Source organism: Crotalus tigris, unplaced genomic scaffold (genome assembly GCF_016545835.1).
Source record: "Crotalus tigris isolate CLP2741 ecotype Arizona unplaced genomic scaffold, ASM1654583v1 scf7180000017764.6130737, whole genome shotgun sequence".
NCBI lineage: Eukaryota > Metazoa > Chordata > Lepidosauria > Squamata > Viperidae > Crotalus > Crotalus tigris.
Window position 1 is genome coordinate 5907857 of NW_024096618.1, and position 26212 is coordinate 5934068.

The following is a 26212-nucleotide window of genomic DNA, read 5'->3' on the forward strand; positions in this document are numbered from 1 at the left end:
GTTTTCATTCACCCTCCAGGATCTTCTCTCCTCTTTTTCTTGAATCAGCTCCATCCAAACTGGACTATGATCCGTCAACGATCTAGGAAAAATCTTTACATTCTTTACTCTGTTGTATAAGTCCGTTGTAATCAAAAAGAAGTCAATTCTTGAAAAGGATTGGTGTCTATCTGAAAAAAAGGTAAAGTCTCTCTCCTCTTGATTACATTCCCGCCAGTAATCCCTTAATTCCCAATCCTCCTTCATGTCAAAAAAAGCTTTAGGTAATTTTGCCTGTTTAAAAAGAGGAGAAGAACCTTTCTTATCCCTTTGTATATCTAAGACACCATTCTAATCACCCATTAGTACCACGGATCTATAGTCCAGCAAAGTTATTTTTTGATGTAACAATCTATAAAATTGTTCCTGTTGCTGATTTGGTGCATATAGTCCCACTATAAGTATTTTCTTACCATATAAACCAAGTTCAATCATCACATATCTTCCTTGGGGATCTGATTCTACCAGACAAGCTGGTAAATTTTGCTTCACATAGATAACCACTCCCCCCTTCTTCCCAGGAGCAGAAGATATATAATGAGATCCCAGACGGGCGTTAACTAAATACTTCTGATCTTTAAGTAAAATATGAGTTTCCTGTAAGCAAATAACATCATTGTTATGTTGCTTTAAATAGTAAAAAATTTTCCTTCTTTTCTGTGGGGAATTCAAACCGTTAACATTCCAGGTCAGGAACTTTGTGATCTCCCTTAGCCAGGAGCCTGGAGAAGACTCCCTGGAGATCTGCCATTGCTGCATGTGTTGCAGAACTCTTGGGTCTTGCTCCTCCCACCGGCAATGAAACACTTTCGGAAGAAGATTCTTTAGTCTCTCTCTTGCGTTGCTCCTTCTCCTTACGTCTATATGCTGCACGGGTCATCCTCTGCTCTTTAACCTCTGTTTGACGTTGCCATTCAGCTTGCAACATCCCAGCAGAGACCAGACCTAATGCTTCAGATTGCTGTTCCAACTCTTTGCCACTCAAAGGTTTCTGAACAGATGAAGCTGAGCCTGCACCCAGGACCGTATTGTAGAACTCTTTAGCTTTATCAACCGTATTCAGCCTGTAACGCATCCCCGCATGGCTCAGAACAATACCCGTCGGGATCTCCCATCTAAGTGGCATCAATCTGGCTTTAAGCTCATTAACTAGGAAAGCAAAATCTTTCCTGTTTCTTAAAATTTTTAATGGGATTTCCTTTAAAATGATGATATCTTGGGCAGCAATCTGGAATCTCTTATTATAAAAAGCTTGTATAATTTCGTTGCGCAGAGACTTCTTTGTAAAATAAATCACAACATCTCTAGGCAAATTCTTCTGCTTCGCAATCCAGGAGTTAACTCTGTAAATTTTTTCAACTTCTCTGCGTAATTCTCCTTTATCCATATTCATAGCAACAGCTAAATCAGTAAGCACCATCTCCATCAGGTCTTGATTCATATCTTCCTTAAGACCCCTGATCCTCAGGGCATACTCCATTTCTCTGTACTGAGACATAAGGATATCTTCTTGTGAAATCTCCATCTTCCTTTCCATATCTTGAAATTTATCCTCAAAAGAGTCAACTTTGTCTGCCACTTCCTCCACTCTCGAGTCCAGCTTCACCACCACCGTAGCCAAGCCTGATACAGCTGCAACTATATCTTGCCGCAAGATGGTATTATTGTCTTCTAATGAGACCTTCATCCCACTTAACTCTTCTTTAATTTCAGATTTAATCTGTGTAACAAGTTGCTTCATTTCATCTCTGATTTGGGATACAGCATCTCCCATTATACCTTTAATCTCTTGTGCTGACAGGCCTGGCAAAGGAGGGGAGGGTGGTGACTGGGTCGGTGGTACATGTTTGGGTTGTTGTGGTTGTTGTGCAATTAGAGTTGTGGGAGAGGAAACCACCTTAGATGTTATAGAAGGAGGCTGTCTCTTTGAAGCCATTTTATGAAATACAGTTCTCTCTTCCCTTCTCCCCCCCCCCAAAAAGGGGAGGAGGGAAACAGAATTTAAAAAAAGGGCAAAAATACTGTAATCCTTAAAAGTCCAAAAAAGAAAAAGGAAAAAAAATCAAAAAAAAAATCCAAAACCAGGAACAAAGAGATCAGAAACAGTCATTTAAGTCCAGTACTTTAAGAACAAAGAGACAAAAAAAAAAAAAAAAAACTCCGACACTTTCAAAACGCCATCTTATTTTCTCTCTCCATGCCAGCAAGAAAGAACAAAGGAAAGATAGCCAAAACTAACTAAAAAAAAAGAAATAAAACACTAGACTAAAAAAGAATCCTTTAAACCGCTCTGTCCGCTTCAAAAGTTACTCACCAAGACACTGTGATCGCGGAGATAGAGGCGGCGGTTTCTTTTGCTTCCAAAGAAGCAAAAACAGCTGGGAGGTGGAGATCAGCAGGAGCTCCGAGGGAATACTCCTTCCACCCCCTCTAGAAATAAATCCAGAGGGGGTTCAGGGGTTCTACCTCTACTCCTGCGTTCTCTACCCCTTCCCTTTGCCCGGGAAGGGGATTCCAAACCGCGGGCCAGCTGATACGCGCTGCGCTCCGCGGTTCTGACACCTTCCCAGCTGGACGGCTACTAAGTAGCCGCCATCGCCGTCGCCCGTACCGGAAGCTCCCTCTATATCATTTTTTAGTTACCCTGTGAACCTCTTCTAACTTGTCCATCTTACCCGGATATCCATGTGAGATTTCCTAGGCATTAATGTTTGGCAGAACATAAAAGCACTTCCAGGATGAATAACAAATTATCTGCATCACATTTGGTTGATTGGACAGCCATTTGCCTGGAATGTATAGGGTTTCCTGATTCCAACTCTGTTATTCTGATCAATGACACTTACTATGTTCCCCCGAAAATGAGACCCAATCGGAAAATAAGCCCTAGCATGATTTTTCAGGATGTTCGTAATATAAGCCCTACCCCCAAAATAAGCCTCAGTTAAGATTGTCAGCCAGACAGACGCACTTAGTACCATATTTTCTTGAAAATAAGACCTAACCAGAAAGTAAGCCCTAATGCATCTTTTGGAGCAAAAAAATTAATATAAGACCCGGTCTTATTTTTGGAAAAACACAGTAGTAGGATCTCTAAGGATCAGCCCATTTTGGTGGTAGGGAGAACTAATTGGCTAGAAATATATATTGGAAGGCCCACATAAGATTAAAAACACGGAAAATCAAGAATGTGAATTCTGCAAAAGTGCTTCTTTCTAGCATAAACCTTCTCTTTGGGTCAGTTATGCATTCCCCTCTCATTAAAGAATGAATTTTATTTAATTCATGTTACCTTCCAGTAGAGGGAGCTTGAATATATGAATTTTCTGCTCTATTCTGAGAAATTATGAAAGGCTTTTCTTCCTCGTAAGCGTTTTTGCAAAATAATTTCCAGAAAAAGTCAACAATGTTTAAAACCCATTTTAATTCCAGTTTATGGCTTTTCTGATAGGCCTGATAGTGTAGGGCAAAATAAAATGGCTGTGGTTTTTTTTTTAAAAAAAATCTATTTAAAAGGTTACTTTGACTAGTAAAATGAATAAGAATGTTCTGAAAATGGGCATGTTAACTTGAAACAAGTAGAAGCTTTTCCCAAAGGTGCTTTTTTCAGGAGGCAACTAGACTTTCTTGTTTTTCTTTGAAGACGTTTCGCTTCTTATCCAAGAAGCTTCTTCGGTTCTGACTGGATGGTGGGGAATGGAAAGATTTATATTCCTTCCAGGCAGCTGGTCATTTGCATTCTTTTAGAGAGTCGTTGAAGCCATTTGGAGGTTTAGCTGTGTCCTCAGGGTCACCTGAGTAGTGCAAATGTGTGTGGAGCCTTCTTGACTTTTTCTGCCCTGTGTCCCTTCACTGTTGAGGACAGGCGCAGGCTGTTGGGGATGAGTCTGTGTTGTCTGCTTCTCAAAATGAAGCGCAAATGGTCTGCAATGTTTTCTGGAAAATCCATTCATACTCCTCCATCATTGAAAGAGTGTCTTTATCACCATCAACTTTCTTTGATTCTTTGGCTCTATTATGAGTCCATGGTTTTAATATATCTTTTGAAAAAAGCAATGGGATTATGTGACAGACTATGCAAGATGATTGGTGTTTTCTTACATTGCTCCTGGTCCTGCTATAGATAACATGTTGAAGGGCATTGTGGACTTGCATCTTGTCCATGAGCCATGGTGGCACAGTGGTTAGAATGCAATATTGCAGGCTAATTCTGCCGGCTGCCAGCAGTTTGATTCTCACCGGCTCAAGGTTGACTCAACCGTCCCTCCTTCCAAGGTCAGTAAAATGAGGACCCAGATTATTGGGGGCAATTTGCTGACTCTGTAAACCGCTTAGAGAGGGCTGTAACGCAGTGTGAAGCGGTATATAAGCCTAAGTGCTGTTGCTATTGCTATGTTCACTTTGCATGGGAAAATGGGGCAGGGTTTAATTCAGCAGAACTACCTGTTTTGATTTTTTTAAATATAATTTTACTGAGCTTTACCATAATAGCACTAGCAATAGCAACAGAAGGGTGAAGTTTTTGTCGAGTTCTTGAAAGAATAGTTTCCAATCAGTGCAGATGGAGGTTCTACCCTGAAAAGCAATCATTCTTACCAGACTGATCACAAGCATGGTGTGCGTATCATATGAAAATGGCTGCTTCCACCATTTTGTGCCATTCTGGTTCTGCCTAATGAGCAGTTCAGGTGTTCCTCCTGCTCCAGATTTTGATATTGATAGAACTTCTTTTGTGTTTTCAGTCACAAGTTTGGAAAAAAGGTGTTCTATTTGAATTACTTAAGTGACTTGAAAGACCACCTGAAATACGAACATTTAAGTATCCCCGAAGAAGTGATCCGGTATGTGATTTTTTTCTTCTTATTTTAAGGGCTGATATTTACAGCCATTTTTATTTTTCTCAGAGGCCTGCACAGATTTTGATATGACTGATTTAGATTAGGCTGCACTTTATAGAGCTGGGCACTTTGCATCATCACCAACATGAGTCTCTGAAACTGTTTCCTGGAGTGTTGTGGTGTCGTTGTCCATAGTGGGCCTGCAACAGAATGCTTAGTGTGCATGAAAATGCTTGGATGATCCTTCCAGTGAGATTGTACATCTGAGACACTGGAGGAAAACAAAACCTGCACTCTGACTGTAATCATCAATCAGTGGGTTTGATGTTTCATAACAAGCTGCCATGATTTGTACTTGGTACATGTTTTGACAAGAAACAATGGATGGAAACTAATCAAGGAGAGAGGCAACCTGAATTAAGGAGAAACTTTCTAACAGTGAGAACAATTAACAAGTGGAAGAGCTTGCCTTCAAAAGCTGTGGGTGCTTCATCACTGGAAGTCTTTAAGAAGAAACTGGACAGCCACTTGTCTGAAATAGTGTAGGGTCTCCTGCTTGAGCAGGAAGTTGGACTTGAAGACCTCCAAGGACCCTTCCAGCTCTATTCTGATTGAAATACTTGGCATCATCCAAGCAGGAAGCCATACCTGGAAGCACACACAGATTATCTCAATGTTTTTCTCAACCTTGGCAACTTTCAAACTGTTTAGGAGAGGAGCTATGGTCTTCTAAAGCAACGTTTCTCAACTTTAAGCTATGTGGACTTCAATTCCTAGAATTCCCCAGCCAGGTAGCTGGGAGGGGAACTCTGGGAGTTGAAGTCCACACATCTTAAAACTGCCAAGATTGAGGAACATTGGAATTACCTTCTCAATGTGATGAGCTTCATAGCCAGAAGAAATAATGTAGGAAAAATTACAGGCAATGGGTTTTCTCTTTTGATCATTTTTTGAATGTTGGATTTCTAGCAATTAGTATGGGGAACCATGGGGTTATTGAATAAATAGGAAGAGGGGCACTCTTGAAGCAGTGCTCACAAAGTCATCTTCTCTATTGATCTGAAAGGAATATCAGCAAGAACAGCAAGCTTAAGACTCATTATTAACCAGCATAAGTAATCTTTTGTCCTGTATTTACATGGCTCATCCAGAAAACCTAATTAAGTCCATGTTTCAGCTGTGGGAAGTGAACTCTTATGATTTAGCACTCTGGTTGAGAGGATCCATGGCAGTGATTACTGCTTTGTTTGTTTTTCTGTCCAATGTTAAACATAGTTTTGTTTTGTAGTTCTTAAAATGCACTACTTTAAACATGTGCATCTAAATGAAAGACACATAAAACAAACAGAACTGTGACTTAAAAAACATTAAAAAATCTCAGGTACAAGATAAAATAAACTATAGTTTAGGAACAGATAAAACCTGTAAGAATAGCAAACTTTGCATTCTGTTTATATTTTGCTTCTAATATGAAGTTACTCCAAGCGAAAATCGAAGTCTAATTGATGCATCCTTTCAGAATCCCCCCCTCCTCCTCCATCTCTTTTCTTCACCATTTTCTCTTCCACCAATGAGTTTGGTTTGAGTGATATAAATGAACCAAATGTTTTATCTCTTGAATGTTGAGATTGTTTTTCCCCACCAGACATGATGAAAATCTTCGGATGAAACAGAAGAGCAGATCCCTTCCTCCAACAAAATGTCCTCCACCACGGCCTCCTCTTCCAACACAGCAGTTTGGAGTCAGCCTCCATTAGTAAGCCCCCCTGCTTTATTTGACCTTGTTGCTGACTGAAACCTTAACCTCTACAAAATTAACTTGACGCCACTCTCAGGCATCCTACATGTCTTGATGCCATGGCGATCAGCTTGACATCTGGGCTTGTAAAGGAATGCAGAGATCATCTTGGGGATGAGGTCGGAGAGAAAAAGCTCTTAAGGGGGGACTTGTAAATAACATCAGATGATCCAGAGGAAAAGGGAATCCTGAAAAAGAGCCCACAGCAACCCCACCTTGATTTTGCTTGGGAGAAGATGGAGTAGTATAGAGAGAAACTTAACCAAGTTTTTCATGTTTTCTTCTACCCAGCAATGATAAAAACATTTCAGGGATCCCTGTTGTGTCATTTTTGGACCGGATCTACTTCACAGGCCAGGACTTTGAAAAATCATGAGCTTGGCTTGCTTGTCTCTCCTTTATTTTAAAAATTGGGGATTGAAAGAAAGGGAATCCAAAGAATGCATGAAGGGATTCTTTGTAAAACTTAAAGAGTGTTCCAGGGATGCTTCTTTCTTGCACTGTAGTGCCTACTAATACAACCTGACACTTTCTGCCTGTCCACGTTATTAATAGCTACCGATGGTGTCATTTCTCCTTTGCTTAAGACAAATGCAGTGAGCCACAATGGTGAAAGAATGATCAGAGAAAGAATAACTGTCCTGTGTTTTCTATCTGAAGCAAACTTATAAGCTTTCCTTATATTGGTGCTTCTAAGTATGATGTGGGGGCTCAGCCACATGGGTCGTGGAGCTAATCCTGAGTGGCTGAATTCATATTTCAGCCAAACTCAGTTACATCCCCCCATGTCACTTCATATCTGTTTAGATAGATTTATACATTGTTTTAATGAATAGAGGGACTCCCTCATTTTAACCTGATAAATAACCTTGAGGACTTGACTTGGCTGGGAATAAGGGAATAGCCCAAAGTCAACTAAGGGCCTTCAATCTTTCAAGATCAACAAAAACGCTGATGAAGTGATTGATGTTCAAGATCTTTTCATGGCAGGAACATCATCATCCATTTTTCCTGGTTTTATTTTAGGTCCCAACTTGAGTTAGGAAATTGGGATTTTTGGATGGTGTCCCATGCACCATGGAAATTGCACGCTGCCTGAAATTCTTTGGACTAAAGCATGGTGGAAATCTTGTTAATAAAGAAATGCATGTGCTACTCTGTTTTTATCTGCTTAGTCTGAGAGCCCAAGTTGGCCAAATGCTGAGTTAACCTTAAAGAAGAAAAGACATCAAGCTTGACATCTTCTGGATAAAAAGATCAGCTGGATTGTCCTTTAGTCAGACAGCCTTGAAAAATGCTCACTGTCCTTCTGAAGATCTATTGATGTTCATACTGGCCACGCCACTCCTGCTACTGTTAGCGGGAGCTTTCTGTCAATTTCTAAAGTACCAAAACTAAACCTTTCTCAAATAACAGAATTTTCCATTTATGGACATGGAATTCTTTGAGACTGGTTAATTATCCTTGTCATCTCACAGAATTCTCCTGTGTGAACTTAAATTGGGCACTTAATTTCCAGAAAGTGAGGGAAACTTTTGGCTGTATAACACACAACTTCCCACCTTTGAGTCTTCAGATAATCAATACCAGGAATGATGTTGGCTAAATATGTATTCGTAGTGATCCCTTTTCCAGGATCTTGACCTATGATAGTATGATCCATGTTCTGGATCATGTAACCCTGACTAGACATGTAGATCTGTATGTTGGAATGTTTGGCATTTATTGGGTTAAGTGCTGTCTCCTTAAGAGATGGCTTATGGGTAATGTAGTTTAGGTAGTTAGCTATCCCATGTTAAGTATGTAGGAGGAGCCACTAAAGTTCATCGTAGGATATCCTGGCCATGTGCCAGTTTGGAATGCCTTTGTCTGAGATAAGCATGGGACCACTGGAGGACTCAGATGGTCTCATTCCACATTAGAAGTTGGTGTGGAGGAAGTATTAATTTCTTACTGTTCTGATCCAGAGTTAAGATGCTTTGTAAATCCAGATGATATAGATAACTCAATAAGAATGATTATAAAACAGACATTTTATTCAGAAATACTTGTTGTTGCTTCTGGATAATATACATCTGTTCATCCTTATAGGTAAGAAATTAATACTTCCTCCACACCAACTTCTAATGTGGAATGAGACCATCTGAGTCCTCCGGTGGTCCCATGCTTATCTCAGATAAAGGCATTCCAAACTGGCACATGGCCAGGATATCCTGTGATGAACTTTAGTGGCTCCTCCTACATACTTGTTAACATGGGATAGCTAACTACCTAAACTACATTACCCATAAGCCATCTCTTAAGGAGACAACACTTAACCCAATAAATGCCAAACATTCCAACATACAGATCTACATGCTCTAGTCAGGGTTACATGATCCAGAACAATCCAGGACATGCCAGGATATTCCACAGTTGAGGGAGGGAGGGAGGGAGGGAGGGAGGAAGGAAGGAAGGATATACTTTGGAGATGGTTAAGACACTAGAATAGAAGCCTGGAGATTGTGAATTCTAGTCCCAACATAGGCATGAAAGCCAGCTGGGTGACTTTGGGCCAGTCACACTCTGTCAGCCCAACCCTTGGGAAAATAGGTAGGAGTTTTAAACAAGTTTGCTGCTTTGAGTTATTTATAAAGGTAGAATAAAATATCTAATCTAATGTCAGGAGATGATTCAACTGTTTTAAAGGGTTGCAGACAGGAGGTGTGTTTGCTCAAAGCCGCTTTTTGGAATCAGATCCAAAGTCTTGCAAACCACAAAATACATATGAACATCATATCTCCTTGTTGAAAAGAACTTTATGAGAAATTATAATGTTAATCATAACATATAATCCCAAATCTACATGCTTGAGGACAGGTTACATGCCTTTTCCCAAGAGTCTCTACTCATCCAGTTTGATCCATCAGATCAGGCATGCTGCAAATCCTGTCAGCCAAGAAGTGTCAGCTGGTGGGGACCAGAAAATGGGCCTTTTCTGCAGTGGCCCCTATTTTCTGGAATATTCTCATCTTGGAAATTAGAATTTTATAAGGCTTTAAAAACCTGGCTGTGTACCCAGGGCTGGGGCTCTGAATATGTTAAGGACCCTGTTTCTAGGTTTTACTGTTAATTGGTTAATTATCTCAGCTGCTATATATATTTATTTTGGATACTTTGATTTATTTATTTTTTTAATGCTTAATTGCCTTTATATTTTTTAGAACTGTAAGCTTCTCAGAGTCACTGGTTGAGACAGGCAGCTATAGAAATTGATTGAATGAATGAATAAATAAATCATATTTCCTTAAACAAGGCTGAAAAAACTGTTTCTCTGAAGATACACATTTCGCTTTTACCCTGTTAAGGAATTCTTCTGAAGTTATGCTGAATGAGCTCCAAGACTAATTTTCTTTTCACACAGGATGTTCCAAGTAACAACTTGCTATCAAATAATTTTTTTTCTCTGTATGGGGGTATCTGCAGTGGTGGGATTCAAATATGCAAACAACCTGTTCTCTGTGTGGATGCCGCTTCTGGAAGTCCATTCTGGGCCTGGGCAATTAAAAATTAGCTACCGGTTCTGCCGAACTGGTGCGAACTGGCTGAATCCCACCACTGGGTATGTGTCAAAATCTACAAGATGGTAGGCACGGCATCAAAATCAAAACATTGTCCCCTTTTTTTGAGATATTTTCTTTTTTTAAAAAAAATGAAAGGCAGGTTAACAGATTAGAATTGAGATAACTTTTACAATGCTGTGATTTTTGTTCAGATCATGTTTCAGCCTGTTTTTTTTTTTTTTCTCCAACAGCCTCAGTGCTAAAAACAAAGGGGAATTAATCCCACCTGTAATGAATCACACAGTGGCTTACTTGAAAAAAAGAGGTAAGGATTCCCTTCCACTTTAAAGCAAAGAATTGCAAATGTCAATGTAGCTAGAATGTAAAAACCATTTCACAAGCGCTCAGAACCAGCACAAGAGAGGTGAAAGTCACCCAGGTCCCTTTCAGCCATGGAAACTGACTTGCTGAGGTTAGTCCAGCCTTGACTCTCCCTGTTATTGTAGTTTGTAAAAACAAAGAGAGCTTTCCATTTAACTTCTGGGTGCCTGGAAGGAAAAAAGGGAGGGGGGAGGGCTCTGAATCTGACATAAAACTAAGTAATGATGCACACACACATATTTTTCCTCTCTGGTCTGAACAGTGACATCAATGGCTATGAAGTATATAAGCAGGGCCCTTTCCTAATTCATCCGAAAGGTTCTATAGGAGATTTTTCCCAGGGGTTCATTTGGACGAGAGACACAATCACAATTATATCCAAATACAAATGGGTTGATTGAGAGGGCTGGAGGCAAAAACAGATCTAAATAGGGGTGGGTATTTCCCTTGAGGAATTTTATTTTATTTTATTTTTTGCAGCGGGGATATTTATTTATTTTTACTTATTAAAATATGTTGCTACCCATCTCATCACAGGCAACTCTGGGCTGCATTAAAGTAATAAAATCATAAAAACAGATAGTTCTAATAACTGTGACAGAAGAAAGCAAAGGTAATACCAATAGTAATAGGTGACTTGGATGTAATCCCAAAACTTACAATTGACTCTTATCTTACATTGAGAAATGTAAAAAAAAACAAATTGTTAGCTTATCCGCTATGGAAGAAACAGAATAAAGAATGAAAATTGTATTTGGGATGGAATCAAATAACTCCAAAACAATAGATCTTACTTGCCAATTCATAATTATTTTTTGGAATTATACAACAAAATGCAATCTTGCAGTTAGCAAAAACAGAAGAACATTTGAATGGAATATTAATTTAAAAAGGAACCTCTTAATCTAAACCTTTATTGGAAGATAGAAGCAAATAAACAATTAAAAATGAATAAAATGCAGGGCCTAATATTTCTCCAACACATTACAAGAGTTTTCAAGAAATTCTGAACAGAGTAATGAAAGAGATTCAGATATATGAAGGAGATAATGAAAAAAAGTCTTTAATTTCCTTGATTTATAAAGAAGGAAAGATTCACCTTGTCCTGAAGCATACAGGCTTACATAATTATTAAATGCAAATTATAAACTCTTCACAGCAATTCTTACTAAGAGGATAAGTGGGTTTTTAACTGAGGCAATAGAGTAGATTTTGACCAGATTATATTTTTCCTGAAGAGAGGTATAAGAAATAACGTGAAACATGTTGATAAGATAAACCAAAAAGACCAAAAAATATCTATGATTTTTCTTGATGAGAAAAGCCTTGACCTTGGGAGGGCCTTTTTTGTCAATTTTTTCTTTAAGGACTTCCATCCTTCTGAGGTCAGCAAAATGAGGTCCCAGATTGTTGAGGTCAATATGCTGACTCTGTAAATGGCTTAGAGAGGGTTGTAAAGCACTGTGAAGTGGTATATAAGTCTAAGTGCTATTGCTAGAAGAATAGTTAATCAAACCATGGAAATACACATGTGCTATTCAGGTCCTGGATTAAAAGCTTTTGGGTCAAGGCAAAAGGAGGCCTCAGACCCCTGCTAGTGCAGAGGGGATGACTAGCCATTCTCCCAGGTTAGAATAGAATAGAATAGAGCTGGAAGGGACCTTGGAGGTCTTCTAGTCCAGTCCCCTGCACAAGCAGGAGAACCGATACCATTTCAGAAAAATGGCTGTCCAGTCTCTTCTTAAAAACTTCCAGTGTTGGAGGCATTCACAACTTCTGGAGGGAAGTTGTTCCACTGATTAATTATTCTAACTGTCATGAAATTTCTCCTTAGTTCTAAGTTGCTTCTCTTTTTGGTTAGTTTCCATCCATTGCTTCTTGTCCTGCCCTCTGGTGCTTTGGAGAATAGCTTGACTCCCTCTTCTTTGTGGCAACCCCTGAGAGATTAGAAGACTGCTATCATGTTACCCCTCATCCCTCTCTTTATTAAACTAGACATACCCAATTCCATTGGGTATGTCTAGTGAAGGAGGTGAAGGTGAAGGAGTCTCCATAGGTATCTTTAAGCAAAAACCTCTTAACCCAGTATTTCTTCACCTTGGCAAATTGAAAAGCTAGGGCAGGCGTCCCCAACCCCCGGTCCATGGACCAGTACTGGGCTGCGGCATGCCAGCAACGGCCCGCACAAACAAGCAAAACCCCATCCGTGGAATGCAGGCAGCACACACAATCACACACGCTCCGATCCATGGAAAAATCTTTCTCCACGGAACCGGTCCCTGATGCCCAAAAGGCTGGGGACTTCTGGGCTAGGGCAAATAAATTTAACAAACAAATTGAAGGTGTATGGACTTCAGCTCCTTGAATTCCACACGTCTTCAAGTAGCCAAGGTTGAGGGACTTTACACCATTTTACATAAAGTGGTGACCAATATTTTTCTCACTCTTTGAAAGCAACGACCAAATGTCTTTGTGAGCCCTTTGCTTCTTCCATGCACCCAGCATCACATACAACCAGGCAAAACAATAGGCTCATTTTCAGTTCTTTCCAGCTCATAAAACAGGAGATGCAAATTGGAGCTTAGATTTCTACTGATGCCTACTTTGCTTGAGTAAATGTCTCTGCATAAATGCTTTTGTTATGCAAGAGAATTGGGCTGTGATGTTCACACTTTTTGCCTGCAGAAACTTTGAAACACTAAACAATCACAACAATGCAGCAAGGTGGAGAAAAAATTATTTTCACCTGATTTCTGGTATAACAAGCGAAACAATGGCTAAAATAAACCAGTATGTACTGGAAAAATGACACCTATATTCACAAGAATGCTGAGTATTTAATTTAGAGGGTCAAATGAAAGATAGTGGCAAAAAGTCACTTTAGTCTTTCCCTCTTCAAGGACTTAAAACGGAAGGGTTGTTTCGAAGATCAGCTGGCATCAAAAGGATTCAGGAGATTCAAAAACTTTACAATCAAGGTAAGTGGATCTTTTATTAGCAAGAAGTAAAAAAGCAAAAAAGCAAAAAACAGAAACAAACCCTGGCAGGCAAACATAGACTAATTTCCATTAGTTGTTTGATTAAACACAAACCCCTTTAAAAAGTGAAATGCCATATTAGATAGGCAAGGGATAAGGGCATCTGTAAAGAATAGAATAGAATAGAATAGAATAGAATAGAATAGAATAGAATAGAATAGAATAGAATAGAATAGAATAGAATATGGAATGAAGAATGGAATGGAATATGGAATGGAATGAAATATGGAATGAAGAATAGAGTAGAGTAGAATAGAATAGAATAGAATAGAATAGAATAGAATAGAATAGAATAGAATAGAATAGAATAGAATAGAATAGAGCTGGAAGGGACTTTGGAGGTCTTCTAGTCCAGCCCCCTGCTCAAGCAGGAGAACCTATACCATCTCAGACCGGTGAATGTCTAGTTTTTTCTTGAAAATCTCCAGTGATGGAGCACCCACAATTTCTGCGGGTAAGCTGTTCCACTGGTTGATTGTCCTCAAGTTTCTCCTTAATTCCAGAGTGGGTGGGAAGGTGGTCAAACGTTCACAGTGAAAAATTTGTGCACACCTGGGCAAGTGCAGCTATGAGGCGGAATGAGGCAACTCTCCACAGGCAACTCACCGTGGCTAATTCACCACAGGACCACTCACCATGGCCAACTTGCCGCAGAACTATTTAATTTAAAATAATTTTAAAAATAATTTTAATTTTTGTCATTCACATTTCATTTTGTCCCTCCTTTGGCATTCTTTCTTTAATGATTCTACAATTTCTTCAATGTTAGTGTAACTCTTGTTTCGTGGCAAATTGTCCCATAGCGAATTGGCTGCAAGCAAGTGGTCCCAGAGGAGGGGGGTTATAAAATCAAGATGACCTCTGCAAAGCATAAGGAAAAATGTTTTACTTTCTTAAAACCTATCCAGAGCATCAAAAATGCAACTAAGGCTTCCAATTTGGGCTTGTGAATATTTGGGGGAGGGTTACAAAGGGAAGACTGTCAATTAAAGCCCACCTCAGGAACACATTTTCTGCCGTCTTGATTTTCAAGCAGTCTCCCTTCCTTGATTTAATTATATTAGTCGCTGATAAACACTGGCTTTTCAATCTCTCTGGTGCATGTTACTGGTCTCTCATAATATTAAAAGAAAATATTAGATATATAATTTATTAAACAAACGTCCCCCCCTTCATTCTTATGAGGAAAGGATATCCTGATTCCTCCCAATTATCATAATTAGTTAATATACTAGAAATGCGGTTCCCCAAAATATATATTACAGTAGTAAGATAATTTTCTTTTTAATTTAACCAGTTCCCCACTCCACACTAGGTCTTTCAGGGACTGGAGAGATACCATCATAACCTTAAATCAAGAAAGAAGAAGCTAGAACCAGCATTTAAAACAGTTTAAACAATGAATCGTGACCAACTTATATTGATGGCTTCATAACAGCTATGAAATGACAAATTTTGAATCCCGCATAGTTTGATTTGCTCTAAACAGCAATATCACCTCCTCTGCTTTTTGCTTTATTTATTTTTTTTAGTGCTTTTTCCTGTAGATACGATGTCAAAAGAAATCATTTGTGAAATGCACTAGAGTCATTTTATGAAATGTTTTTATAGTGCAAGTATCGTGCTGCTAGATAATAACATACCATTGTCACCACAATAAGGGAAAAAAGAATATGCAGTATAAGATTACTCTATCTCTTATCTGATATAAAATCAAATTACTTTGAAAAAAATAAATGTAACATTTGATAAACTTCACAAACTCTCTTAAGTGGAAAAGATCTGCATTTGAGCCAGCTTAGAGCCACTGAAAATATGGAAATAATGATCCAATTATAGCTGTAGCAAGAAGGGTCTTGAGGTTATGAAGTAGGTAGGTAGTTGGGTAGGTATGCAAAATGGAGTGCTGCTTATCTCGCTTCAGGGCACTGATGGGAAGCTTATAACATCAAAATATAGATAGATAGATGGAGGGAGGGAGGGAGGGAGGGACAGACACAGACAGACAGACAGATAGATGATGGAAATAGATCAGTGGTGGCGAACCTATGGCACGGGTGCCAGAGGCGGCACTCAAGAGCCCTCTCTGTGGTCACACGTGCTGTTGCCCCAGTCCTAGGCCTTCAGCTGGGTTTTATAAAACCTTTTCGCTTTAGGCCTCTGCCGCCGTGTGCAAAAAAAAAAAAAAAGGTTCAATCAGTCAATTTCAACTTCTCGCGGGAAAAAATATCTTGCAGAGTTGGAATTGATTGATTGAACTTTTTAGTCCCACCCAGTCTGCCATTACCACTGCAGCCACGCCCACCCAATGGGCCACACCCACCCGGCACCCAACGATGCATATGGGTTTTGGGTTACAGTTTGGGCACTCTTTCTTTAAAAGGTTCGTCATCACTGAAATAGATGATAGATTTATTTTGATGTTGTAAGCTGCCCATATGTACAATATATGTATGTATGTATGTATGTATTTGTATGTATATGTATGTGTGTGTATAAATATACACACACACAAATGTGTAAAACCACAATAAAATCATAATAAAATACAAATTGTAACTAAGACTAAAAGACAGGGAGGAAAAGAACAGTGTATGGGGGTGAGATGGAAGCTGCTGTTAGCTGATCAACTGTATCCAGTGTCACCGTCCTCATTGGAGCCACAAGCTAACTGGCAGAGCCAGGTCTGTTCCTCAGGTAACCAGGATCCATGCCATGCAGGGCTTCATAAGCAGCAAACAACACCTGGAATTGCACCCAGGAGCAAACCAGCAATAAGTGCAACTCATGGAAGAGTGATGTAACATGGGCCACTCTAGGGGCTCCAAAGATTGCCCACAATGTTGCACTCTGCACCAGTCAAAGCTTCCAAAGGCTCTTCAAGGGTAGCCCCATGTAGACTGCATTGCAGTAGTCCAAGGGTGAGATGGCCAGGGCTTGAATGACTGAGTGCAGGGACTCTTGACCCAGGAAAGGGTATGAAGGATGTTTGAATTAAATCCTGTGGTTTAAATTTTCTTATATGTATTCTTGGGCGTTTTCTGTTGCAGGAAAATCTGTTGATTTTGATGAATATGGAGATATTCACATCCCTGGAGTAATCCTGAAGGCTTTTCTCCGAGAACTCCCCGAACCTTTACTGACCTTCCCAATGTACGATCAGATCATTCAAATCACCAGTGAGTCACTTTCCTCAGATATATGGCTTTGACTCATCTGTACTTTCGACGGATAACAGCATATTTTCTGAATGGCAAAACATGGGTGAAGCTAGAGAATTTTTTTTCAGAGATGTAGATCTCTGCAAAGGAGATTAACATGTCATGATGCACCCTCTCTAGATGTTTGGGCTGGAAACTTGCTTTTCACCTTAATATCAGATTTTGCATGCATTCCTCTAAGCCCCTTGAGACCTGTGCAAAGCCTACAAAATTTGGTGGGCCGAGACACAGAGACATCTTTAGTCCTGCTCCTCTCTCACATCTTCTGGAATTTGAAAAAAAGGGAAGACTGAATCTGAGTTGAGCGTGAGGTTGCAGTGGCAAGATGGGAGCAGAAAAACCCAGAGAGAGAAGGTCATTATGAAAACACAACGAAGAAGCCTTCCACATCCTGGACTGGAAAAAGAACAGCAACAATTTCATTACTATGAAAGGGTGGAAGAAAGAAACCTGGGTTTTTAATTCTGGAATTGCTTGGAAGGAAGGAGAAACTCATTTTTTTATGTTGTGAGTGGAGCACGTGATGACTTGGGAGAGGATGAAGGTTCTTGATATGGGTGTGGAGCTCAAGCAATATAGGAATATTCCCTGCCCATCTGAGTAGGAGTTTGCTGGAATACCAAAAGTGGTAAATCTGTCTGAAGTGCCATTGTTTTAGGCTTCATGTCCAGACTTAGGCAAAAGGATTGAGTGACCCTACAAAGGATTACTTCTAGACTAGAGGGACCGTCTGTCTTGTGGTAGGGCCTGCACCAAGTTTATCTTGATTTATTTCAAAAAAGATGAGTAGGGTTGAGACATTTAGTAATTGAAATAAATAAGAGATTGGGGACAAGGGGTGTCAGGAGGTCAAAAAAGTTGAGATGGTGACCACACCTACGTCTGAAGCCCTGTCCACTTTTGCATGCTTAATGCAGTATAAAAAGGGGTGGAGTTGCAATCGAGCAACCTTTTGGTTTAGCAATTGTCATCCTAACTGAGGAATATCTGAGCATGTTTCCTAATCTGAGTATATATAGCTATTAATGAATGCGTGTACAAAAATACTTAGTGCATCTTCTTCAATGGGGTGATAGGGTATAGTGCAGTGGTGGCGAACCTATGGCACACATGCCAGAGGTGGTACTCAGAGCCCTCTCTGTGGGCACGCACACTGCAGCCACTAGCAGCTCGCGCAGGTCCATTAGGCTGCCATCGTCCAGAGCAGCAGCCCCACCCAGCACAAAGCAGGCAAAATGGCCGGCTAGCAAGCTCGAGTAGAGATGTTAACGTATCGAGGTGGCCACGCCTACCTGGCCATACCCACCCAGTCTGCTGTGACCATCCTGGCCACGCCCACCCAGAGGACCACAAACCCCTCCCTCCCTGAGGGAACCACAATGCTGATGGCACTTTGCAATAAATAAGTGGGTTTTGGGTTGCGGTTTGGGCACTCGGTCTCTAAAAGGTTTGCCATCACTGGTATAGTGTTATTTTCCAGTAGTCTTTCTTATATCTTTAGGTCTGCAGATTTTGCTGATCCTGTCTTTTTCAGCTTCATTCTCCCTACGGTTGCACTAAATATTATACGGACGTGTTGTGGAGGAATCAAACTCAACATAAGGGAGCATTTATTTTCACCTTATTGAACTTTCATCCACCCAGGCCACTTCAGGAGAAGAATTCAACTAGACTCGGTGAATGAAATGGTTAATCCCTTGTCTTTTCTTATAGGTGTGGAAAGTAGCTTGCGAGTGACCAGATGCAAAGACATTGTACACAGACTTCCTGAGCACAATTATGTGGTGCTGAAGTTTCTGATGTGTTTTCTCCACATGGTTCGTACAAATTAAATTCCCAACTTTGTTGCTGTTTTAAAGTGTTCTCTTAACTGATTCATCTGGTATCGGACCCAAAGTATGTCTGCAGGATAGGGTCAAAAAGATGGCTGATGCAATGGAGTGATTGACACTACCTGCTTTTTATGTTTATGATGAGCACCCCATCCTAGCAACCATACAGTATTTACTTTTTTTTTTTTTTACCATAACCTGCAGAAAATCTGGTACCTGTAATGGTATGTAGGAATGACCTTTGGAAATAGGAAGAATAGCCACAGCCTAGACCAGGGGTAGGCTACCTCGGCTCTTTTATGACTCAGGAATTCTGGGAATTGAAGTCCATGAGTCATAAAAGAGCCGAGGTAGCCTACCCCTGGCCTAGGCAATAATCCAATGAACAAAATTTGAGTCCAAAAGAGGGGTGCAGAAAGTGTCTCAAAGGGACCCACCCTAGTTTTGGAGAGAGTAAAAGTCAGGAAGGGACAAGTAAGATTCAGTTACTGTAAGTTTACAATAAAGGTTGGTGCTTCTTTGGATTGCCTCAAAGGGCGGACAGTTCCAGATGAAATTTTTATTCTCAACTTTATCAATACATTTACCAATCCTCCTCCATTACTAGAGACTTTCAACCATAGCTTCTTTTGCCTCAAAGATTAATTTATATGTGACTTTCCTTTCTGCCACGATCCTCACCTTCCATTGATTTGAGAGCCACCTGGGCTTTTCACACGATCATGAGGTGGGAAAAGTTTCATAAAATGGGCATGACCAGGGGCTACATTTAATTGGATCCTCCTCCTCCTCCTCCTCCTCCTCCTCCTAGGCCAGTGGTGGCAAACCTATGGCATGGGTGCCAGAGGTGGCACTCGGAGCTCTCTCTGTGAGCACACGTGCCGTTGCCCCAGCCTTGCCTCCCCCTGTGACCCTCTTCTCACCACCGGTCGCCCCCGAGCATGGCCCATGCGGAGCAGTGCAGCCAAAGACATGGCAGCCAGGGAACGTAGACAAGACTCTGCCCTCACGCCCCATTCACACAGTTGATGCTGCGGGGCGCAGGCAGAGAGCGTGGCTGCCATGGCGCTGCTAGGCGATCTGTGCCAGGCCCTGGAGGCGACGAGTGACCCTGCGGGCAGGTGGAGTAGGGGTGGAGCGGGGCGGGGCCAGTTTTTGGGCCCTCGGTCTCTAAAAGGTTCGCCATCACTGTCCTAGGCTTAACAAGAATAAAGACAAGCAAAATGGAGCTTGCTCCCCCTCTCTTTTTAAAAAGTCCATCAAAGAGCAATTTCTCTGACTTCTTTAGGCCATGCTTCTCCAAGGTGTTCCTGGGTACCTGCCCAGGAACCCGGATTGACCACTTAACTATTTCAGGTCAAAGGTTACCTCTACAATCCTCAAAGAGCCGAGGTGGCGCAGCAATTAGAGTGCAGTACTGCAGGCCACTTTAGCTGACTGTGTTCAGCAGGTCAGCGGTTCAAATCTCACCGGCTCAAGGTTGACTCAGCCTTCCATCCTTCCGGGGTAGGTAAAATGAGGACCCAGATTGTTGGGGGCAATGTAAATATATATATACATTGCTTACTGGTGTACACCGCTTAGAGAGTGCTTGCACTTAAAGCGGTATATAAGTCTCATAAATAAATAAATGCCCATTCCTCTTCTAGCAGGAAGAAACAGAGACAGTTTATTCGTGCCCATACATGCTGAAACAGACTTTTCAACGTAGAACACAGACATGGAATAAAGTGGAAATGTATAATTAGTTCATGCCATCACTCTCTATGTACTCTCTCCCCCACACAATTACGTATAAGTATTTTATTTCTTAGAGTTTTGGCCAGCTGCCTAAAAAACAGTAGAAGCTAGCCCAGGGCAATAGAGCCACCTGCTCCGTGAGCTTTAGAGTTGAAATGTCAGGGGAAGAGGAAGGAAATAGGGCTTCCCCCTGCTTAACACAATAGCTTTATTGCTCCCGTCACAAAAATAAATATTTTCCAAACCTATTATCTCTGTATTTCAGGGGACAGATACACACACACATCCACACACACCATTAATCACAAAATGGCTTAGTTCATCTCTATTCATCTCTAGGTGCCCAGATTCCTTTTATAAAAAAATATTGGGACCAGTGGACCACTGTGGGATTTTTTTGTGCATGAAAAGCAAACCCTAATGCATTTTCTTAGAAAAACAGACAGTGCTTGAATGAAAATAAATTGCATCATATTCTTTCAGATTTTATTTTATTTTATTTTTTGATCCTTCAGCTTTTGGCTGATTTCCTGATCAGGAGAGCTTTGGTATTGTGTCAAAGAAACAAAGTGTTGAAGGAAAAGTCTTCATTGTGATTCAGTCCAAGCCGGGGATAAACAATATGGTGACTGCTTTAGAAAGAAGGTTGCAGTTTATTGAAGAGGAGAGCCAGACAGAAAGGTGGCTCTGGAAGAAAAAAGAGAGAGCACATGTAGGGAGTGGGTTTTTATACCCTCTGGAGCCTTTTGTTTGGAGGTTATTTCCTGTTCCTGTTTGAGGCTTTGTATTTCCTGTGTTATATATTTTGACCTGTGTCCCTTTGGCATCTGTGAGTTAATCCTATTATGTCCTGTCTTAGACTTTGGGTGGGGTATGTAGATTTTAGGTGTCTTTGCCTTCCTAAGCTTCTAGCTCCAACTTTCCTGAATGGTCTCCATCTGCATTTCTATAGAGCTGGTTTCTGCTTGGGGGAGGCAGACTTGGGCTATTAAGAAAAACTGGGCATGCTTTTCTGCCTCTTTAAGATTCTTTGAGGAAATATATTTTTCTGCCCTTTTAATATTTCCTTCTCTGGGGGACTGACTTGCCACACAAGAGAACATAGTATTCTAGGTATGGAAGACAGTTAGGTGACTTTGGGCCAGTCCCTCTCCCTCAGCCCAATAGTGAAAAAAATGTTGTTGAAAAAAAAATAGGAGGAGGGGACTTTAGGTATATTTTTTTGAGTTGATGAGAAATAAAGGCAGGATTAAAAATTGAATACTTGCTACTGTAATAGCAAGATCAGGTCCAATTAAGACTTTGATGGGAGATCACAAAAAATACCAGGCTCTATGCTAGATGGGGGTCAAAGGTCTCTGGAATGGAGTGATAGCAAGCCACCAGTATTTTGTTAAAAAGCCACACCCATCATGTAGTCACCAGGAGCCAGGCTGGGTTGTAAAAAGACCGCTCTTCTTCTTCTTCTTCTTCTTCTTCTTCTTCTTCTTCTTCTTCTTCTTCTTCTTCTTCTTCTTCTTCTTCTTCTTCTTCTTCTTCTTCTTCTTCTTCTCCTTCTCCTTCTCCTTCTCCTTCTCTCTTCTCCTTCTCCTTCTTTCTCCTCCTCCTCCTCCTCCTCCTCCTCTTCTTCTTCTTCCTCTCTTCTTCTTCTTCTTCTTCCTCCTCCTCCTCCTCCTCCTCCTCCTCTTCTTCTTCTTCTTCTTCTTCTTCTTCTTCTTCTTCTTCTCCTCCTTCTCCTTCTCCTTCTTCCTCCTCCTCTCCTTCTTCTTCTTCCTCCTCTTCCTCTTCTTCTTCTTCCTCCTCCTCCTCTTCTTCTTCTTCTTCTTCTTCTTCTTCTTCTTCTTCTTCTTCTTCTTCTTTCTTCTCCTCCTCCTCCTCCCCTTCTTCTTCTCCTCTTCTTCTTCTTCTTCTTCTTCTTCTCCTCCTCCTCCTCTTCCCTTCTTCTTCTTCTTCTTCTTCTTCTTCTCCTCCTCCTCCTCCACCATCACCACCTCTTCTTCTCTTCTTCTTCTCCTCCTCCTCCTCCTCCTCCACCTCCTCCTCCTCCTCCTCTTCTTCTTCTTCTTCTTCTTCTTCTTCTTCTCCTCCTCCTCCTCCTCCTCCACCACCACCTTCTTCTTCTTCTTCCCTCCTCTCCCCCTCTTCTTCTTCTTCTTCTTCTTCTTCTTCTTCTTCTTCTTCTTCTTCTTCTTCTTCTTCTTCTTCTTCTTCTTCTTCGTCTTCTTCTTCTTCCTCCTTCTTCTTCTTCTTCTTCTTCTTCTTCTTCTTCTTCTTCTTCTTCTTCTTCTTCTTCTTCTTCTTCTTCTTCTTCTTCTTCTTCTCCTCCTCCTCCTCCTCCTCCTCCTCCTCCTCCTCCTCTTTCTTCTTTCTTCTTCTTCTTCTTCTTCTTCTTCTTCTTCTTCTTCTTCTTCTTCTTCTTCTTCTTCTTCTTCTTCTTCTTCGTTGGAAGGGACTTTGGAGGTCATCTAGTCCAACCCCCTGCTCAGGCAGGAAACCGTATACCATTTCGGACAAATGGCTGTCCAGTCTCTTTTTAAAAACTTCCAGTGTTGGAGCATTCACCACTTCTGGAGGCAGGTTATTCCACTGGTTAATTGTTCTAACTGTCAGGAGGTTTCTCCTTAGTTCTAGGTTGCTTCTCTCCTTGATTAGTTTCCATCCGTTGCTTCTTGTCCTGCCCTCAGGCGCTTTGGAGAATAGCTTGACTCCCTCTTCTTTGGGGCAGCCCCTGAGATATTGGAACACTGCTATCATGTCCCCCCTCGTCCTTCTCTTCGTTAAACTAGACATACCCAATTCCAGCAGCTGTTCCTTATATGCTTTAGCTTCCCTTTGCAGTGAAGAACCTCGTTGAGATTTTGCTCTTCACTGAAGTTCTTAGGAAAAAGAACGTTTTTTAAAAACTAGAATTAACTAGTGCTTTCTTTTACTGTTTTTGGAATTATTGTTATCGCTACTTTACAACCCAATCACAGTTCTTAATGACAAGTAGCCAAGGAATGGTTTTCAATGAAAAAATGTGGCAGCTTTTAGAAAGTGGCTCCTTCTAGGAGTTTTTGCTTCTGTAACTGTGACTAAGTAGCTCAGTTATAGAAATCTCTCTCTTCAGGGGCCACCTGGAGAATTTGGGACTAAAACTGCACGATTCTGCTAAAGTGCAAAACTTTAACAAAACTCTGCCATCATTCATAAAACTTGCCAGCTGCAATCTTCCACAGTGTTAATAGTTTTCTGCATTCTCTCATTAGAGCCAAACTCCAAACTTCTATTGCACTAAAAGGGACCTGATTCCCAATCCTGCAGCTCTGTTTCTCTCACTGCTACAAAAAGTTAGCAATTCCTTCTGTGTTCTTGTACCAACATTACTGGATGGATAGATAGCAGACCATTTTTCTGTTACAGACTAGTTGTTAACTATCATTTTACTAAGAGAGAACACCTTGCTCAAAGTTCATTATTTGGCTGGTTCTACCATAACTAGAAGCTGCTTCTTTTTCATGGCATGTAAGTGATTTAATAGTGTTTGCTTATTTATTAAATATATATGCCGTCCATCTCACACTGAAAAGTAACTCTGTTCTTCATACTATTATAAAAATATATAAGATATATGCTATATCATATATTATGCTAGTTTGTTACTATTTTTATACTATATAATGCAGTATTGAAAGAATACAGTTTTAAATATACCATATTTTCCGGCGTATAAAACGACTTTCTGAACCATGAAAATCTTCTCAAAAGTCAGGGGTCGTCTTATACGCCCAGTCGTCTTATACACCAGAAAATACGGTATATTTTTTCCAGACGGAATTATTCCTCTCTATTCTATTAAGAGTTCTGTTCCCAAGACATTCTGCAGATGTCACGTTCTTCCTGTATGTTTAACAGTTACATTTTCTCTGGTTTTATTTGGAGCCACAAGAGAAAAGCATGAGCTTTATTGATTGGGGAAATGTGTAAATCATAGAAAAATAGATTTATTTTTTTTTTAACATTCAAAAAAGGCTTTGGCGCATTGTGCATGTGATGTAGATTTAAAAGGGATCAGCTTCAGTCATGCAGTTATGGTCATTATCTTGATTTTTTTTGTATACTTTCTGACCAACACCTGCTAGATGTGTTGTATATGTTCTGATTTCTATGTCTTTCTTTCTCCAGGTGTCACAGGAAACTATTTTCAACAAAATGACCAGTTCTAATCTTGCTTGTGTCTTTGGCCTGAATTTAATCTGGCCACCCAACAGTGCGCCATCCTTCAGCACATTGGTGCCTATCAATCTTTTTGTTGAGTTGTTGATCGATTTCTATCCCATAATCTTCAGTTCACGAAACGTGCCGGGCGAATGCTTGCCTTGAAAATCAAAAGAAAGGGGACTGTAAGGAACCCACCCCCCCTCCTTCCCCATACAAGGCTGGATGATGAATTCCCATGTTACAAGGCAAGTATTGGAGGAGGAGAGCCGTGTTGGTTTATGGGAGCAAAAAAAATCAGGAGCCCGGCAGCCCTTTTCCCATTCATGCATTTTTATTAAACAGTAGCAGCTTTATAGGATTTTTTGTTTTTTGTTTCTGCACTATCCACCTCCCACTCGTTTGCTTAGCTCAGCATCGGTGCTCAAACAATTCTCTTGCTTTGGGCCATCTTCCTCCATAAGCCCTTTTAAAAATGCATGAAATCACCAATCGGCCTGTTTTTCAGGGACATTAATGCCTGAGCTGTGAGTACTGATTGAATGGTAAACCCAGACTTCGTTTGCCTAGCTGGGAATAAGGCAGGGATTTGAAATGTGCATCTGTTGTGTTCCCCCCAGAGTGTGAGTGGCTGATTGGACTGATTCTGGGCATGAAGAACAGACAGGATTATAAAAGTTTTGCATTGCATTCAAAGAGCATGTGGAAATTTGGTTCTGCATTGCCCCTTTGCTTCCAGACGGCTACACCTTAAGAGAATTGTGTTTTCTGTGCAGCACATGCCAGGAATTAAATGTGCGTTTAAATCAAGCCTCATGAATTATTCAAGAGAGTTTATAAGAAAATTTCTGGTGTGAGAAATATGTGTTTCAAATTTCCCCAACTCCGACAGAAGTCCTGACGATGTCTCCCGCAGTGACTTTGATAACAGTTTCTCTTTACAAATGATAATTGCACCATTCCAGCTTTTGTGAGGCAGGGCCCCGTTGAACTCATCCCTGATTATCGAAGAGCAATTTACAGACCATTTCCATTGCAGAAAAGAAGGTGATTACCAGGGGTAATCTGCAGAAACAGACATGCTGCAGTTGGACGTAGGACAATTTTATTTTATTTTTTTAAAAGGGGGGGGGGGAATTGTAGCATGCAAAATCAAAACTTTGCCTGTTTTTTTTTGTTGTTTGCCTTTGAAAGCTGGTGACTGACAGCGCATAAATGGAGGTAAATATTGCAGTTAAGTTAAACCACAGGGGCTTTAAAATTGTTGCAAGATTTGCCTGATTTTTTTTAGAAGCTTCCAAAAAAGAATTGGTGGAATTGAACACTTTTACTGCGCCAGACTTGACAAGGAAAACGATAGAGTGCTTTTTTAAAACATGTCCCTGCTGTTAGAAAAAAAAAAATAGAAACAAAGAATGGTCTCTCCTAAGATATTTATGTTCTATGTGCAAATTGGGTAGATAGTGGGCTATATTTCCATAAATTACTTAGTTCCTTTGTAAACAAAGATACGTTTTTTATTGATTTTTCTCTGAAACAAGGAAGAGTGTTATTGATTTTCTTGTGTGAGTTTTGAAGGGAAATCT

The 26212-nt window shown here is 40.5% G+C and overlaps 1 protein-coding gene across 1 annotated transcript in view; it reads left to right on the forward strand.

Moving 5' to 3' along the window:
- Positions 1–25436, forward strand: part of ARHGAP8 (Rho GTPase activating protein 8) — a 45628-nt gene extending 20192 nt beyond the window's left edge. Inside the window, exons 7-13 of the mRNA XM_039341366.1 lie at positions 4782–4880; positions 6523–6633; positions 10469–10542; positions 13499–13576; positions 16687–16815; positions 18571–18674; positions 24594–25436. Coding sequence (XP_039197300.1) covers positions 4782–4880; positions 6523–6633; positions 10469–10542; positions 13499–13576; positions 16687–16815; positions 18571–18674; positions 24594–24791 — 793 coding nt within the window. The 3' untranslated portion in view covers positions 24792–25436. The remainder of the gene's footprint in view (positions 1–4781; positions 4881–6522; positions 6634–10468; positions 10543–13498; positions 13577–16686; positions 16816–18570; positions 18675–24593) is intronic.
- Positions 25437–26212: the final 776 nt, after the last annotated feature.